Source organism: Hermetia illucens, chromosome 3, assembly GCF_905115235.1.
Source record: "Hermetia illucens chromosome 3, iHerIll2.2.curated.20191125, whole genome shotgun sequence".
In the NCBI taxonomy this organism is placed as follows: domain Eukaryota; kingdom Metazoa; phylum Arthropoda; class Insecta; order Diptera; family Stratiomyidae; genus Hermetia; species Hermetia illucens.
The window spans coordinates 10,802,401-10,821,852 of NC_051851.1; the positions used below are offsets into that span (position 1 = coordinate 10,802,401).

General features: G+C 46.3%; 1 protein-coding gene across 6 annotated transcripts in view; it reads left to right on the top strand.

The window, feature by feature from the left end:
* The first annotated feature begins 9,464 nt into the window (after positions 1-9,464).
* LOC119651637 (protein pygopus-like) overlaps positions 9,465-19,452 on the top strand; it is a 30,407-nt gene continuing 20,419 nt past the window's right edge. For all 6 annotated transcript variants that reach the window (XM_038055301.1, XM_038055302.1, XM_038055306.1 and 3 more), the window contains exon 1: positions 9,465-9,868. In XM_038055301.1, coding sequence (XP_037911229.1) covers positions 9,851-9,868 — 18 coding nt within the window. In that variant the 5' untranslated portion in view covers positions 9,465-9,850. The remainder of the gene's footprint in view (positions 9,869-19,452) is intronic.

Sequence of the window (19,452 nt, forward strand, 5' to 3'; positions counted from 1 at the left end):
TTGACTGCGGTTATTGCGGCATCCATTTCCCTCTTATAGGTGTCACGGAGGGCTGTATTACGGATGGCTTCAGTGTTAACTCCCACCTGATTATCAGAGGGGATTCTAGGTGGTATTGTTATTTGAGCTCGGAGCACCATGCCAACGAGATAGTGATCCGAGTCTATATTGGCCCCCCTATATGTTCTGACATTCATCAAGGCTGAGAGGTGGCGGCGTTCGATCAACACATGGTCAATTTGGTTGAAAGTGGTCCCGTCTGGAGAGGCCCATGTATGTTTGTGGACCGCTTTCCGCGCAAACCAGGTACTTCCAACAACCATTTCGTGTGACCCTGCTAATTGAATAGTCCGCAGTCCATTATCATTTGTATTTGCGTGTAAGCTATGGGAGTCAACGTATCGCCTGAATACGGGCTCCTTCTCTACTTGGTTGTTAAAATCCCCAAATATGATTTTGATATCATATCTAGGACAGGTTTCGAGGGTTCGTTTTACTTCCTCGTAGAAGGTATCTTTCTCCGACTCTGCAGTCTCCTCTGTAGGGGCGTAAACGTTAATGAGGCTTATATTTCTAAACTTGCCTCGCAAGCGCATAGTGCATAGCCGTTCGCTAATGTTTTCAAAGCCGATAACAGCAGGTTTCATTTTTTGGCTGACTAAAAAACCTACTCCGAGCACATGGTTTACTGGATGACTGCTATAATATATGGTGTAGTGGCTCTTCTCCAGGAAACCGGTCCCTGTCCAACGCATCTCCTGTAACGCTGTTACATCAGCCCTATATTGGGACAGGGTATCGGCTAGCTGCTTATCAGCTTCATCTCTGTACAGAGATATGAGAAAATGCACAAATCGTTATTCCGTTGTCGTTGCCGGGTTCGTCGCTGTATAATCCGTCCAGTCCGAGGCTCCTGTTGTGCTACGTACAAGTTGTTTTTCGTGTAGGGTTGTCAGCCCTACCCAACCCCCAACCTGGAGGACCAGTTGGTACAGTTTGTTCTGTTTTTAGGCGCGGGAGACTGGCCTTCATCCTTCTCCGTCTGCAGCTTTTCGTTAAGAAAGAGCTCCCAGCGGTCACCACGTGGAGGTGGAGATAGGGTTTGGTAGTAAAGCTGTTGGTGTTGCTCCATCGTGGGTACCAAACCACGTTTCGTCTTGGGACCTATGCTACCCTCTGACCACCCTATGTCTTTACTAATCGAAAAATAACTAAAATATCTCAATGGGAGTCTCCGGAAAATTCCTTTTCACAAGTGGTTACCCCTGCTCTGCAGCACCGTTTCATCCTTCTGTTTCTCGGCGATTGCCGAAAAATTGTACGTGGCAGAGATTTTGACCTCTGAAATATGTGACAAAGCGTCTGCAACTACATTATCCTTGCCGGACACATGTTGGATGTCTGAAGTAAACTGACTTATGAAGCTCTGGTGCCTAAGTTGGCGAGGGGATGCTTTGTCGGGCTTCTGCTTAAAAGCGAAGGCAAGAAGCTTGTGATCCGAGGAAACTGTGAATGGCCTGCCTTCTAGGGAATATCGGGAGTATTTGATTGCTAGGTAAGCAGTTAATAGCTTACGATCGTAGGTGCTGTAGTGCTGTTGGGCTGTATTCAATTGCTTGCTTGCTCAAAGCTCAACGGCTGCCAAATTTGGTTCACCTTTTGTTGGTTGAGGGAATGTGTGTGGAGAGTCGTCGTCCGCCAGTTGTCGTTTGGCTAGCTCAAATGCATGGGCAGCCTCTGTAGACCACGGAATCAAGCACGAGTCTTTGGTCTTGGGCCCAGGCAAGTAGGCGTTGAGGATCACTTGATGTTGTGCGGCTTTAGGCAAAAAGGACGCTAGAAGTTTATAACAAGCCTAAAAATTTTCGCTGATCCGTGACTGTTTTTGGTTGTGGGAAGTCTGTGGTGGCCTGAACCTTGTCTGGATCCAGGTGGATTCCCTCAGTGGAAATCGTGTGGCCTAAAAACCTGCTGTTGAAGGAATTTGCGTTTTTCAACGTTAAGTACAAGACCTGCCTCTAGGAGACGATGAAAAATGCACTCGAGATGTTCCAAATGCTCAGACCCAGAAGAAGAAGCGACCAAAAAATTATCCAAGTACACGAAACAACAGTTAAGGTTTCAAAGAACAGAGTGGATGAACCTCCGAAAAGTTTACGCTGCATTGCACAGACCAAAAGGCGTGTGAACTCGAAGAGTCCGAACGCTTTGCGTATTGCTGTTTTCGAAATGTCTTCTGGAGATACAGAGATTTGATGGTACGCCTTGGCTAAGTCCAAGGTTGCGAAAACACGGCAATTAGCGAGGTTGTACGCAAAGTCGTGGATGAGTGGTATGGGGTAGCGGTTTGGAATGGTCTGAACTAGCAGACGTCTGTAATCACCGCTTAGTCTCTACTTGCCGTTGGGCTTTGGGACCATGTGCAATGGAGAAGACAAGCGGCTATTTGATGATCTGCAAATATCCTGATTAAAAGTATGTCAAATTCTTTCTTTGAGCAGATAGTGGAGCCAGTGGTCCGGATGTGGTAATGTACGTCAAGCTTTACTGGGTGCGAGAGAGTACCTTCGGTAGTTATGTTGCTATATTTTTGAAGGAACGCGCGAATGCGAGGATCGACTATTTCTTCAAAAAGATAGAAAGACTAACGGTTGAGCCGGTGGGAACTTTTCCTGAAGACATGAGCGATATTCTGGGGTCTATAAGAGACCTGTTCTGTAGATCTACCAGCAATCCTTAGGGGCCCAGAAAGTTTGCGCCTAATATGGAACTGCTGATGTCCATTATAACAAAATAAAATGAAAACGTTGGTAGAAGTTCCAAACATACGTCCACTTGGTTGTAGCCGTAAGTTTCTATGGTGGAGGAGCTTGCCGTCGCTAGCCGGCGTTGTTGTGGGATCATTTTGTGATTCTGCGACACCGGAAGGACTGAGACATCTGCTCCTGTGTCAATTAAGTAGTGGCGCTTGCTCAAAGGGTCGTACAGGATTAGGCGAGGTGGAGCTGCGTTCTGGGTAATCGTCGCCGAAGCTCCGAACGAATTTAGTTTTTTGGTGCTGTGAGGGCGCACGGGCTGGTACACTTTTTTGGGAGGATACGGTGGTACCGGCAAACTGTAGGATTTGTTGAGGTCCCCGATACGCGACTACTCGATCGTCCATTTCGATTGACGGACCGTGAACGGATTCTCTCGAAAGCAAAGCTCCCACCGTCTTAACTTAGAGAAGGTAGCCGCGAGGGTGCCCCCCGTCTGTTGAAGCTCAATAATTTGGCCTGTGGCCTCCCGCGACACTTCACTTAGCGCGGGGCGCGGTTGCACTTCGTGGATCTTATGAACGGTGTTCCGAAGGCCAAGATACCCTGGATGCTCTCCGGGGGTCGCTGCAACCACAGCGACTTCAGAAGTTCTACCCTGACCTTGTCCCCGCCCAGCTGCTTCATCTCACGCGGCAGTTGGCTCGGAGAACGCTCGCCTAAGGTGAGCTTCGTCAATAAGTGGTTCAGCTTTGCTGACTCTTAATGAGGGTGCCCTTTAAGTTCATGTAAGAACACTCTTCGAGCAATCGACTCCTCATCCACGCCGACGAGCGCTTGATTAAATCGTATGGCGTCAGTATTGATGCCCATTACCTCCAACTGGCGGAACCAGGTCTCTGGGTTTTCTTGATCCGTTTGTTAGGGGATTTTCACCGGGATGCTGCTCGTCACTACTGCCGTGGATGGGTGAATAACATTTCAGCGACCTTCCCTTATTGATGGACGGATTGTGAGTTTAGTAGGTTTAGGTCAAAAAGTAATTCCTTTATCTTGGATGTGACGACGTGAAAAACTTTCTGAGGGAAGTCTTGAATGCCTGAAAGGAATTTTTCTAAACTACTTGTCCCTCGCGCTCTTGAAACAGCTTTTCTGCCTATTAATGGTCGACTTCTCGGATCTGGTGTTCCGATTTCCATAATCGTGGGATTATACACTTGTGTCCTTTTATACGCGCGCAAACTGATTAAAAGTCAATGCTAAACCCGTTTCAGGGCAAATGCACAACAACTAATAGTTGCTGGTGTTCATCCTCCTTCCCCCCCCCCCCCCCCCACAAAAGTTTGCGTTTAAATCGTGGTTTCCTGATTTCAGATCCGCGGGCTTTCATTCCAGGTTTTGTATGCAATCCTCAAAGGCGATAAGATCAGAGGGTGTAAACTCCTCCAAGGTAGTTCTCTCACTTTTAATTATATTGATTAATAACTATGAATTAAAGCCTCAACCTCAACCTCAAACTTGTATTAGGACTTTCAAATGATCAAATGAATTTTGCTTCCACATTTTTACCCCCTATACCCCAGTCTCTCAAACTTCAAATCTCCCGCAACCTTGAATCTTCTTCTTTTTCTTCACCTTTTGCTACATTCACAAGTGGGGTCGGCTCGTTGTGATCGGTTATTTTCTTCTATCATACAGACGCGAGTCTATCAAATCCCCAGCATATCAAGCTACCGTTGTTTCGGCCAGACTTATGAAGAGCTTACCATCCACTTCGATGTTCAATCGTGGCAAGTAAATTCTCGTTAGCCATACCATCGACGATGCCTCTCTCGCAATTTTTCCACGATCGGTGCAACTCCATATCGATTACAAATATACTCATTTCGGATGTGATCAAAACATATCACGCCACTAGTCCAACGCAACATCTTCGTCTCATTATCACGAGACGCCGTTCATTATCTTTTATAGTCAGCCAACAATCAGAACCAGAAAGGTTTGAAAAATCCAAAATTTCTTTCAAGGGCTCCATGGGAAAATGTCCTTTCAACAATAGACCTGGTAAAAGCAGCTAAGCAAATCGACGTAGGTACCGAAAACATACCGTAAATTGCCATCACAACATCATTCCGCCTTCCGAGTGTCCGTATTTGATATTCGACCTAAGGAATGCAGCGTAAATTTCACTACAATCCGTCAACGAATCTTTGGGAGGTTTGGACTTCAGCTATGCCTCTATTTTCACTTGAAGAGCATGCCAACAACCCTTTTCCGAAAGTTGAAACAATATGGAACGGTAGTGAATCCAAGTACATTTTTTGAGTCAGCGCACCATCCTGCAGCTAATGGTATGGTGAAGCGTTTCATCATCATCAATGCATCAAGAAACTTTCATAATAGCCGCTAGACTTAGGCATTACCTGACTTTAGAACTCATCCATTACTCCTCCCACACGGATTCTCGACTCACGGTAATGCTAAAATTTCAACCCTCCTCTGATATCCAATACAGAATCGGCGGGGAGTCGCAGATTCTCCCCGTAACACATATCCGCGCGGCTGGCGTGAATTCCTCCCAAAGGATTGTGCGAAAGCCGAGCAGGACGAAAAGCATGAACTGTGACCATAGCGGATCGTCGTCAGAGTCTTCAGCGTTCGGTGCCAACGTTCCAGCATCCCATTGGACTGCGGATTGTAGTGGTCCTGTGAAGTTTGAAACCTAGGAGTTTGCCTAACTTGGAAAAAAGGGTATGCTAAAACTGCATTCCCTGGCCCGTGATGATTACGGCTGGTACTCCAAAGCGCGGCATCCACTCGTGACAGAGGGCCTCGGTACATGATTGTCCAATAAAGTCAGTCAGAAGCATTGACCGAGGGAATACGCCTACTTACTTTTTTACGTGCTTGTTGGTACACTTCTGGCACCGTCTGGCCCAAGAGTTTACATCCTTTTTCATAGACGGCCAGAAGTATTTTCCGGTGGCTAATTGGTTCGTCATCCTGTTGCCTGCTTTGAATAAATTCTTGCGAAATTCAGCCGGAATAGATGGTTTAGGTTCCTTGTTCGAGGTCTTAATTTGCAATTAAGTAGGCTTTTGAGCCGAGGATAGGAAACTCCATGAGCCTACATTTGGAGTTTGTACTTAGACCCTTAAAGCTCTGGGTCGTCATTCTCCGCCTCGGCGATTGTCGTATAAACGACTGCTGCGGGGAGAGCAACCTCCGAGATTCATGATAAAGTGTCTGCAACGACGTTGTCTTTTCTAGAAGTTTGCGAGGAGACGGTTTGTCGCCGTCGCAGATCCTTCATCGTGGTCGTTAGGGGAAAGTGTTTGATCGCTTCAATCTTCTTTGGGTCTGGTTGAATTCCATCAGGGATGATCTATGCGGCCGAGAAGTTTCACCTGCTTTTGTAGGTATTTACACTTTTCAACGTTTAGAACGAATCCTGTCTCAAGGAGATCTTGAAAAATGCACGCGAGATGATCCAATTGCCCAAAATCCGGAAGAAAAGGCCACCAAAACATCATTCATGCAGACGAAACAGAAGCTTAAGCTTCGTAGGAGAGAGTGGATGAATTTCTGTAATGTCTGCGCTGCGTTGTTCACAAGCCAAATGTCATCCTGGTGAACTCAAAGATACCGAAAGGTGTGCAAATAACCGTTTTCGGTATGTCTACAGGAGCTTTGGGGATTTGATGATACGCCTTGGCCAGATCCAAGGCCATAAAAACATGGCGGTTTGTCAGGTAATGCACGAAATCATGGATGAGAGGAATTAGGTATCGGTTGGGAATTGTCTGAACATTCAGATGAATGTAATCTGTTGGCTAAGGGACCATATAGAGTAGAGATGGTCAACGGCTATTGGAAGGTCTACATATACCCTGTTTCATAAGATCATCGAACTGTCTTTTCCACAGCAAGCTTCTAGAGTGATAGGGGACGCCCTTTTCAGAAGATCTGGCAATCGGTAGTGTGGATGTAGTGCTGCACATCGTGCTTAACCGGTTCGCAGAAACTACTTTCAGTCGGGATGTTGCGATATTTTCGTAAGTGCGGATGGGAGGGGAGTTCGCGGTAGTCAGTCGCAAGTTTTGCGATTTTAGCGTATTTGGACGTGAGAATTGACACCTCCGCGCCCGCATCGACCAGAAAGAAACATCTGCTCAGAGGTTCGAAAATTGTAAAGCGACGTGGTACTGCTCTTCAGGTAGCCGCCACCCACCAGCGAACCTAGTTTTTTGCATTGAAATTGCATTCGCCGGTATATTTAGTCGCTGGAGTTCGGAATTTACAGTGATATCAGCAAATTATTGGGGCCGTTAAGGGCCTCAGAATACAACCTGAACGCCCATTTCAAGAAGCAGACCTGGACCATGACTGCGATCGAGATCTACCTCCCGAACACAGAGTACTCACAGTCGCTGTCAGTTTAGAAACTGCATCCGCAAGTGAAGTCACTATTGTTCTAAGGTCCTCGACCTCTTGACCGGACAGCATCTCCAGCGACGCCCCGTCCGTGCAGGCCAAGATGGAAGTCGCAACATCCACAAAGATTTTAACAGCTCTGAACCGACCTTATCCCCACCCAGCTGCCACCTTTCTCGAAGCAGCTGGCGACTCCTGCAGCGAGTGTACTTTTATAGTATTACTTAATAAAAAATATAAATGCGGAGTAAATATTGTGTAGAAAATTCTATGTTAAAATGGCATAGTAAAAACTGTCTTTGTTGTAGCAATAGTTAAAATGAAGTTGAAGTCTTCGTCGTTGTCGTATGTTGCGAGGTAACGTCTTGAATCGTGGATATCCTACGTAAACGGTTTTTGTCGAGAAAATAGTCTGATTGCGCTGCAGATTCATATTCAGGATGTAAAAGCATGGTGTTCATAAAGTTAACAGCCTTGATTACACTGACAGCGACGGTCTGCCTTCAATCACGAACTTCGAAAAGAACACTTCCTTCTACACTCGCTTTACACTGGTTTCCATTGCTTTCACTGCACCAGGTCAATTATTACTTGTAGATAAAGAAGGTCCTTGGAGTTGAACATGAGTACCTACGCTGTAGGCATAATCCCACGGTTTTCTTCGGACGTGGATTGATTTGGAGACCACAATCAGAGCCCCGCCATGGCTGACACAGCGGTACTGGTCTATACTGGGTGCAGGTTCAGCATTCATAGCGATGCAAGGCCTATCTAACATCTCTAAAGGGTGCGGCACCCGAGTTGTACAGCGCAACTCCACGCATGGGCTCCAAGGAGCTCTACCTGCGATGTAGTCATAACCACAACCACTATGAAACTTCCACAAGGGGGCCAACCGCAAATAACCGGACCGAGAGCACATTACCCAGGAATTCTCCTGGACTATTTGCTCTCAGAGGGCCATTGCGATTCCTATGGTACCAGCTAACCTGCGGTGAGGCTTCATGACAAGAGCCACTTCAGACGGGTCCCCTGTAGTCTGATCGCCCTCCTCGAGTAGGGGATGGATGGCACTCCCCAACAGGTTAGTTGTAGGTAGTAAGAATTTCGCGCCCAACTTGGAAAAGTAAATTTTCTGGCGTAGAAAATCGCTGCCGTAGAAGTGTCGGCGGCCTAGCAAAAGGCCGACAGGGAGCAGTACTTTCTTCTTGGTGGTCTAGCCGTAGCCGCCGAACCGATTTGACGTATATTCTGCCTTCGGATGTAATTGTTTATTTCGCCGGATTTTTTCTCTAAGTATTGAGTGAAATCCGTTCTAGAATTTGACTACCGTGGTGACAAAGTCATCGTGCTCAATCACCCTGGTCAAATCCCGGGAGGCGGTACCCCAGCATTGGATCGCCGCAATTCTTCAATGTGGTCAGGAGATTGTTCTTCTGCCCACCCCGCCCTCTTCTTGCGCTGCCCCTCCTTCTTCGTTAGTATGCGAGAAACCTAAAACCCCGCCATGATAATACTAAAAAAGCCCTTATTTGAAGTGCCACAACTTTTGAAGGGTATTGACACAAATTTTCATTGGGATTGTAGAGGGGAGCCTCCTCCTTCCCCTCGACAGCATCTCAATCCCCATAGGTACAAGCACTCGGAGATATTTTTGTCTAAATGCCCCCCCCCCCCCTTTATGGGTTTATACAGTCCAGATCCTGACACACAATCAGTCTTATGAATCCGCTTGGACAGACAAACAAATCATTTTCTCACCTACTGGTATTTTGGAGTGCTTACTTATTGCGACGAGGATTTAAAGCTAAAATTTCTCTTGTGTCAGATTCAAGAAAACTGGAATTCAAACTTGAAAAACCTCCCGATCGAGAACTATACTGATAACATACTTATCAAGCAGTTGATCATCGCATCAGCCAAATAGTAGTCGGCCAGAGATTCCTTAAACCATAAATTAACCTTTAACCAGCAACAGTCCTTCCGTTTCCGCTAAATGCATTTCGAGAAGCATCTCCTGCTTTAGAGTCATCTTCACAATTGATACAGAAGGAAGATCTTAAGGGTCTCAATTTCTCCATCACTACCACCAAAAACCCGTTAATCTGCTCGTGCCATCACCTACCTTGGAAATTGAACACTGGTAGCCCAAACAACTGAAAAATTTGCCGAAAAAAACAGGTTTCCCCAAATCAACAGGTTACCAGATGAAATATTCTCGGAAAAAACCATATTTGCAAATGACCATTGATATTCGAGTATTAGCAAGTCAGTGGCCAAGAGAAGTTGGGGAAGTTATTAAAGCCAGTAACAATGGCAAACCGTGTAGCATCAACACCGTGTGGTTTGGAGTAATGATCTGCGACAACATAGTGTCCGCCAACGGAACGACACCTTACCTCGTGCCAGTACAGATCAGTTTTCGTTTGAACCCAGTACCACGAAGTCGCGTATCCACAACCACCGGTCAGCCTAGCGAGTGACTGACTTGAGCGTGATAACTTCGTTATCCGTAGTTCCTCGAAAAAGATAAAAGGTCGTACTGAACTGTGCCCGCACTAATAGTGACTCCTCTCTTAGTTGGTGAAGTTCGTGATACAAAGTGCAGTTTATACAGTGACAGTCCTGACCCGAGTGCAGTGTCCTTAGTGGTTGCTACAATGTTCCTGACTGGGACGGTAAGTTGATACGGATACGGATAGTTACTGAGTTAACCAGAACACGGAGTGTTAGTTACCCAATTACCTTACGAGAGTTGACCCAGAAAACGACTATCCACGGCCCTAAGCAATCTTCATGACTGGGCAATCTGTGGATTTAAGTTCGAGCATTACTGACTATCTATTGATTAGCAATCATTTCAAGGTTAACAGGCGTGGAAGCTCGTAAAGATGCGCTGCTGATTATCTTCGTCATCACCCCGTGCTAAACTCACTCTCGCAATCTAGCTCCGTCGTCGGCAAAAACCATGTAAACACTAAGTAGTAAGGTCAACAAGCACTCAAGCCGCTTTTACACCTGCATTAACAACCTGTCTGGGGCCCCGAAATAAATCTGAGTGTACCAGAGAAATGGTTGCGGAATATTGACGAATGCTTTTCATCTCCGGACAAGATGTAATGCTGCACCCAAACTGCAGCAAAAAGTGCAAAAAGCACTAGACAATTCAGCCGTTTATTACCGGCGGCAACCGCATTTCAATGCTATTGCATAACCAAGAACCTGAACATCTTTAGATACTCATGTAAATGCCAAAATGCGCTAAATTCGGCAATTCTAATGAATTAGCCAAATCTATGCTAATTAGCAAATTAATTACCCAAGTAACACGGAAGAGCAAGTTATCTGCTCACATGCCAAATGCTATAAAGATCCTTGGAACGATACCGCCATCAAGATATATCTGGGCTGATGGAATAAATCTTTTGGACGGTGGAAGAGTGGACGCAAATGGACATATGTGAAATAAATATTCGCTAAAGAGTATGACCTTAACCTGCGGCAAGAGGAGCTCTTTGAATATTATTGATTATATCTAAATTTTAATGAGATAATACTGTTATCGCGGATTGATCGTTATTTTAGAAAAGATGAAACCGCCACGGGTAAGTGGTCACCCTTCACTTTTATATTAACAAATGACGGGAAAACCGTGACTCATTATATATGAAAATGTAGTAAATTTTACATTAAAGATGCGTCAGTAATTCATAATAATTTGAATGATCAATGACACTCAGAGAAATTTGATTTGATCTTTCCATAATTAATTGTTTTATTGTTTGGATGATTTTGATGGAGGATTACCTCATGAGATTTTGGCGTTTTAGGCTAATAAATCATATGAACACTTTCTGGTCATTGCCTCATATGTACTTGAGAATATTTTGAAGTTATTGATGATTCCAAGTAACAGCAGGCGACCGGCATCCACGTGCTTTAAATATGGAAAATTTTGCAAGTTAAGACTGGATGACGAACCCTCCAAATTGGAACTAATCAAATGTATATACCCGTTCATAAACGGTGATACTCCCCAACAATTTATCTATACTCCATGATTCAATTCAACTAAACTCTCATCGTCTCCTTCGAACCTTTGTATCATCTTCTACGCTTTATCTCAAGAAATTTACCATCTTTTCGTTACAAAACCCCAAGCTTACTGGCCGCTTGACAGTGATTGCTGGATAAACCAAGCTCACAAATGAATATAAAATATTTATAATAAGAAGATACAGAGAAATTCCCGGTGACGCCTACCCTCAATAATGTATCTTTAATTGGAATTCTGGATATACTGAAGAAGAAATTCTCGTATGTCATCAATTATACACGCCCAGGCACCAGGATTCAACCAGGGTCTTTTTTTTTTTTGTTGAGGAGGTGGAAATCTTCAAAAAGACACTGGTCTGGACACACCAGCGTGTGGGATTTTTACCCACTAAAACCACCCCCGACTCCCTCCCTGCCCCGCGGAACCACCATAAGGTATTACATCACGGGGCGGAGTCAGCTCACTCTAGCTTTGTCACCTTTCTTCTATACGCGGCGCACGTGACCGCGCTTTTCTCCTTCCCTCTGCCATTCGCAATTTATGGTGAATAGATGCGATCGTGGAGTTGACCGCATCCCAATTCTCTTGATGTGCTAGCATTTTCGGTACCAGATTTTCTGGTACCAGCACCTCTCCTAGAGTCTCCTCTAGATTCCTCCTTTCTTTCACAAATCTCGGACAGTGGAAGAATACATGCTCTGGGTCCTCTGGGACTCCATTGCAATTTGGACAATCGGGGGAGGTCTCCAATTTAAACCTGTGAAGGTATTGGAGATATCCTCCGTGTCCCGTGAGAAACTGGGTGAGATTATAATTAATCTCACCGTGTCGTCTCTCCAACCACTCCTTCATGGCAGGAATGAGCCTGTGCGTCCACCGGCCCTTTCCCGAGCATTCCCACCGCTCTTGCCATCTATTTATGGATCTCTCCCTCTCAGCGTTCTTCGTCCGCGATGAGGAAGAGGTTGGCTTTGCATTGTATATATTCGCCATCTCATCTGCCAAGATGTCAATCGGCATCATTCCAGAGATGACGAACGCTGCATCATCTGACACAGCCCTGAAGGCAGAGCATACCCTCAGGGCTGTCCTCCTGTAGACTGAACTCAGTTCCCTGACATCCGCAACGCCTCCCTCCAAACCGGGGTTGCATAGAGCATGATCGAGGTCACCACCCTGGCTATAAGCAACCTAGAGGTATGCCGTGGCCCTCCCACATTCGGCATCATCCTGGCCAGGGCCATACTAGCTTTGGATGATTTATCACAAACATACTGTACGTGTTGCTTATAGCTGAGCTTCCTGTCTATCACCACCCCCAAGTATTTGATGGTCGGCTTGGAAGTGATGATATGATTCCCGATTCTAACACAAGCGTAATTACTCTTCCGGCGCTTCGTGATGAGGGCCGCTTCTGTTTTTTCCTCCGCAAGCGTCAAACCAGAGCTCTCCAACCAGCATTTGACAGCACTGATTGCCTCGCTTGAGTATAACTCAGCATCTTCAAGATGCTTTGCGACAACAACCAGTGCTATGTCGTCAGCGTAACCCACCACTGTGGCTTCCTCCGGAAGGGGAAGATTAAGTACATCGTTGTACATGATGTTCCACAGTAGTGGGCCCTATACGGAGCCCTGTGGGACACCGGCGGAAACAACGTACTCCTGCGGTCCGTCATCAGTGTCATACCATAGCCTCCTTTCAGTTAAGTAACTATCGACGATAGCAGCGAGATAGGCGGGAATACCAATCTTCGCTAGGGATTTGCGTATTAGGTTCCAATTGGCCGAATTGAATGCATTTTTCACGTCCAGGGTTACTACCACGCAATATTTGCTGGTACTACCCTTTCCGTGAATTGCATCTTCGGCCAAACCAGTAACCAATTTGATGGCATCAATGGTTGATCTGGCTTTACGGAACCCATACTGCCGATCTGAAAGGCCGCCTTGGCCCTCAACGACCGGGAGTAATCTATTATAGATTATCCGCTCTAACATTTTCCCCACCGTGTCCAAAAGACATATGGGTCGGTATGAGGATGGTTCACCTAGAGGTTTACCAGGCTTAGGCAGAAGTACCAACTTCTGTCGCTTCCAAGCCGCCGGAAATATTCCTTCGGACATGCACGCTTCAAACAACTCAGCGAACATGTCCGGCCTGGATTTCACGGCAAGCTTAAGGGCCTTATTCGGCACTCCGTCCAGGCCCGGCGCTTTATTGTCTCCTATTCTGCTGCAGATCTCCAGCAGCTCGTCTCTGGTGACTGGAGGAATTGCCGTCACATTCAGAGGTGGTTGGAATATGTCGGTGCTGTCCTCTTGCTGGGGGAATAACCCCTGGATGATTTTCAACAAGAGGGTGGGACACGTGATCTGCGGAGACGGGCGGCCTCTGAATCGTCCCATCACTATTCTATAAGCACTCCCCCACGGGTTGATGTCCGCTTCTGAGCAGAGCTCCTTAAAGCATTTTGTCTTGCTTCGCTGGATGGCGAGCTTTAGGGTTTTGCAGGCTGCCTTATAGACGCACTCTTTCTGCCCCTGATCGACTCTACCTACCGCCCTCTGAGCCGCTCTTCTGGCTCGGTGGCAGGCTGATCGAAGACCGGTCAGTTCATCATTCCACCAGTAGTTTGGTCTTCTATTGGGGAATGAGCACCTCCTAGGCATAGACGCGTCACATGCTTTGGCGATGCATTGAGCCAGATGGACGGCTCTTTCCGTAGAGGCGCCTGCCTTATCAGGTTGATCTAACCACACCTGTATGAAGGTCTGCTCATCCAAAGATTTTGCAGACCAGCCTGAAACCTTTTTCGGTTTCGGGCATGATAGCTCTTTGCCCTGTGGCTCGACACATGTCTCAAAGAAGATTGCCTGGTGATCGCTGTGGGTGTAGCGTTCGCTGACGCACCAGGACATACCACGCGCCAGCGCAGGGCTGATAAAGGTCAGGTCTACAACCGACCCTGACCCCCCTTTCTGAAAGGTGTTTACGGCGCCTTCGTTAGCCAAAACCATGTCCAGCTGCGCAAAAGCCTCTAATAGACTGCGCCCCTTAGCATTTGATTCTCTGCTACCCCACTCTAGGGCCCAAGCATTGAAATCACCAGCAATCACCTTTGGACTTCGTCCCCTTGCGTCGAGAACAAGATTATCAAGCATTTGCTCGAATTCAGGCAGTGTCAAACTTGGTGGGGCGTAGCAGCTGTATACATATACACCACTTATTTTCGCCCACACAAAGCCACTGGCTGCCTGACTTGCAGTACATTGTATGGCCTGTCGACCGCAAGCCAGTATCACCGCTCCACCAGTCGAATCTGTGACCCATACGCCACTGTGGCGGTTTCTGTATGGTTCACTTATGATGGCAACCTCCATCTTAGATTCGAACGTGGTCTGCTCAAGTAAATCCTGAGCGACCCTGCAATGATTGAGGTTTATTTGAATAAACCTCATTTTCTCATTGCAGTGAGCGCCTTCCTAAATTCCGGACATTTGGCACTTCCGGCAATGTGCCGGTTATCCTGTCCCTCTTTGGCTACGCACAATAGGCATTTGGGGTCCCTATTGCACTCTCTGGCAATATGGCCTTTCTCCCCACATCTTCTGCAACGATCGGACCGATCAATGTTGCTGGTGCATGCCTTCGCGAAGTGCCCAAACATAAGGCATTTAAAGCACCTCTTCAGTGAAATTTGTTCCCTTTAACGGCAGACAACCCATCCAATCCGAACCCTTCCGGCAGCTAACAACATCTGCGCTGCCTCCGCTGGCACTCGTATGGTGGCCGTTTGAGTGCCACCATAGGCTTTCCGTAGACCGACAACAGACTCCTCTGTAAGTTCTTTCAACTTGAATTGCTCCTTCAGAGCAGTACAAATTTCTCCTTTCGATGTAACTTCATCGAGATCCTTACATTGTATATAGATCTCATGTTTTTGGGCACGCACTGCGGCATTCTCCCCAAGTGAGTTTTTCACTTGAGTGCGAAAGTCATCAGTTTTGCCACCGCTGGATCTTTTCAGCTCGAACATGAGATCCCCTTTCTGGGTTCTTCGGATTCTGTTCACATTTCCGCTCAGATCTTTTAGGTCGGGATCAGCTTTGACCTTTTTGAGTATCTCCGCGTAGGACAGATTGCCCTTACTGGAGATAACAATCGGATCTGGACGAGTTCGCACTTTTGCTTTTCGCTTTTTTGTTGGTTACTTAGGCCATCCATCGTTTTCGTTCGTCTTGGGCTTCGCAACGCTGGTCGAGTTTCCTAGATTCGCTGTATGCTTTCCTCCTTCTGAACTGTTGGTGTTGGTTTTCAGGGTGTCCTGTCTGCCTTTTTTTCACTTAGGCGCCTGCTGATTATTTAAAGGATCCCCCTCTTTTTCACGTACTCGCTTATTTCGCTGGGATTCGATGGTAGTACGGTTAGGCGTCACTTGGGTCGCTTGTGATACTGTTGGCACAGCGGGGTTCGGCGTGTTGTTATTATTCTTCTCCTCCATCTGTGATCTATTATAGAGGACTCTAATGGCCCTCACCATATTCTTTATGGCTTGGTGCACGTTGTGCTTGTCCTTGATAAACTGGGACAGCTCAACTATCTTTGCCCCAAGCTGGGTGAAGGGTAATTCCTCCGGATCGGGACTCCGCTCCTTATAAGCCCCGACAGGGTTACTCCTTTTATACGCTGTTTCACTTTTACCAGTTATTAATCTTACCTGTACTTTTCCCTTCATCGCCTTTAGCATTGGTGGAGATCTCAAAGTTGATGAGCTTCTTTTGAATGGATCCTTATCTTGTTCCTGCAGCACCTCTTGCTGTCGCGCATCTTGAACATATGCTGTGGGTGTTGTTACAGTTTTTGTCGTCCAACGATCCATCTTCAGTTCATCCTTGGTTGTTCTTGCTACTGGTGTTCTCGGTAAAGTCGTACTTCGCTTGAACACTTCCTTCTCCAGATCCAATTCACTTGTAACATTATATGCCAAGGTGGCCAAGTTGTCCACCACCGAGGCACTGCGGTCGAGGGATATCGACGACCGGGAGCCCGCTTGCTCACTCCCAAAAGCCGCCGGTACTGGGGTTCCGAGCCCCTGCACCGTAAGTTTACTCCTTCTCTCGTCTTCCATGATGGTTTTATGTTCTGGGTATCCTTCCCATAGCCATTTTAGTCCACGCACCAGAGATGAGCAAACACTAGTCCATACACAGTCAGAAAAGAAAAGTGCATGAACACATATTTACACATCAATAGGTATGCCCCTATCCGCCACCTGGGGTCGCGCCTGATGGGAGATCTGGCAACTCCTCACAGGATTCAACCAGAGTCTGGGCGCGGTTTTATACCTCACTCACACTGTAGGGGGAAACGAATCCTCGAAATGGTGTCGAGAATGGGACTCCTAGTTTTAAACACTGGATCAACGCCAACGTTCGGGCACCCAGGATGTCAAAGAAGCATTACTGACATGCCCCCTTGTGGCATTGGCAAAAGGTTAGCGATTTCTGGAAGACTTCTCGGCAAGCAACCATCAATACATCGTCTTCATACGAGCTGGTGTATACCGATATATAGCGTCAACTAGTTGACCACTAATTATCGGATGCAACAGCCCGGCACTCTCCTTGCGTGTATAACATTGGTGACCATCGGGAAATTCGTCAAAGTGTTGGAGAATACGACCGGGAGCAGACATTCACCACAATGACAGAATATAGATCAGGTTAAAGAAGACTTCGCAACGCGATAAACGAAAACAGAGCTACCGGCTGGCAACTTCTAATCGAAAAACTGAAAGGTGATTAGTGAAGACTCGGTCATAAACTGGTAGGGGCATTATTCCCTGCATACCACGTACCGGTTGATGACAACAGTGTGGAAGGCACTATGGAGTACCCACTTTTCACCATGAAAGAGGTGGAAGAGGCAATACTCTCTATGAAGAACAAAAAAGCGCTGGAACCCGATGGTAAAACCAGGCAGATGTATTTAACCTAGTGTTTCACCACCGGGCAAACCTACTGCTTGACGAATCTAGTACTTGCCTGAGAGAGGGCATTTTCCATCTCCGCTGAAAGGTGGCGGAGTGTGCACTGATCAGTAAAAGAAAAGAAGACCCTGAGCTGCCGTCTGCATATCGACCACTTTGTACGCTTGACACGGCCGGTAAAGTGCATGCGATGCTCATTAGGAGTAGACCCGCTGAAGCGATACGTGCCGACGGAGACTTATCTCCGGGACGGTTTGGTTTTAGAATAAGGAGATTCCCGGTGGATACTTTCATGGAGGTCATGGATGCAATGCAGCTTAATTCATTCCACATGCCGCGGTATCTCTTACGGTCATCATCTCTGAGAAGTTGGAGATCATGTCGCGGGCAACACAGAATAGTCGCACCTAATTGGCTATAGAAATAATGTTGCGCCATTTTTTTGCCGGACACACTGTTGAACAGGCACAAAGCAGCTTATTGATGCGAAGGGTAAGCGAATCGATGATTGCTCATGGTTTCAACCTTTTACAGGAAAAAAACCAAAACTAAAAAGAGAATTTCGACCCAGCGTAGAAGGCTACAACTGAAGTTTCGGTCTTAAGTCGACTAATGACAAACGTTAGGGTCCTACATTTACTGGGAAATGTCTCCTTGTCAGCACAACGCAGTCCATTCTATTCTTCGGCGCGGAGGTATTGGCTGATGCTCTTGGTTGACTGGAGTCATATACAAACACAAGGGACAAGACTCAAGGGAGTGGTAGCTGCTCGAGAAAAACGGCAGCACACACTAAATGAGTTGCAACTAACTTAGAAAAATAAGTCAAGAAATGGATTTGGCGACACAATTACATAGTCGCAACTTAGGTTCATGGTTTGACTGAGAAAACAATTTGGAAAAAAGCTTCGTTTAAGGCACACTCGTTCATACTCATGATATCAATATCATCTGCAGAGGCCAATAATCGTGAGGTTTTAATGACTTCTGCATCGATTTAATATACACATAAGATTGCAGATAAAATCCCCCACACCTTTTTGACCACAGCGGACACGGCTACTACGTCGTTTTTGCTACTACGTCCTGCTTATGCTTTGATCAAACTTTCTCCGAATAACAACTGCTGCCATGACTGCTTCCCAAATATACAAGCCATTTGACACGGACGCTCGATACACAGAGTGCTTGCCTCCCTTTCTCAATTCAGGGTCAGTTTATTAAAATCCATGACACGATGAGACTAAGCGGATATCTTCAGTGAAATAGCGAAGTTTAAAGTTACTGACCCCGAGAAGAAAAAAGTATTGGTGACCAAATGCAAAGCTGTGGTACTCCAACTTGGATTCGAGATTCCTCCGGAGCTTTACCTCGATGCAGCAAGGAATATTTTGTGCCGTCACCTGTCGCCCTGTTAATGGCTAGGTTTTTTGGGGTCCCTCCTGACGCTGCCGAAGTCGATGAAGAACTGGTGAAGCGGAGATCTAAACACCAGTCTATGCTCCACACTAAAAACGACTTTTGAATCTGGACGATCGTTTTCGTCTTCCCCTCTTGGAAAAGGTCTCAGTTTTGTGTATTGAAGCAACAATTCTGCAGAAGGAACAGTTTTGCGGCATGGCCATCAATTCGGCAGCTTTACTTCGTTTGAAAGAGCTGATGACCGAGATAATTTAATTTTTGTTTGGAGAAGTAGTCCCTAACTGCATGTTAACATGACTTTCCATTGGATTCAAAAAACGTAAACCTTTCCAGATGTTATACGATTGAGAATTGGAGATTACGTAACTCCGAGAAAATGGTAGACTCAAATTGTATTGCCTGGTTCGTGATGATTGCGGCTGGTACACTAAAACGCGGGATCCATTCTCGACACAGGGTCTCAGCACAAGATTGTGCAGTAATGTCAATCAGAGGCATTGCTTCAGATCATATCGTAGAGCTGTCGATGATAGTGAAGTAATACTTGTAACCGTGCGAGTCCGGACCACAAGCCTCAGAATGCCTCTCCTGGATTGGTACAGTTTCTCATTTTGCTCCTTTGTACCGAACACACCGCTAGTATCTAATCACTATATCAGCCACAAAAGCTTTAATTACCATCGTCCAGAATCTCGCAATCAAGATCCTACCTGAAACTACGGTCAGATCAAAAGAACAAACCTCGCACTTCTTCAGCATCAATTCGACACCAAATTTGTATCTACTGCCGT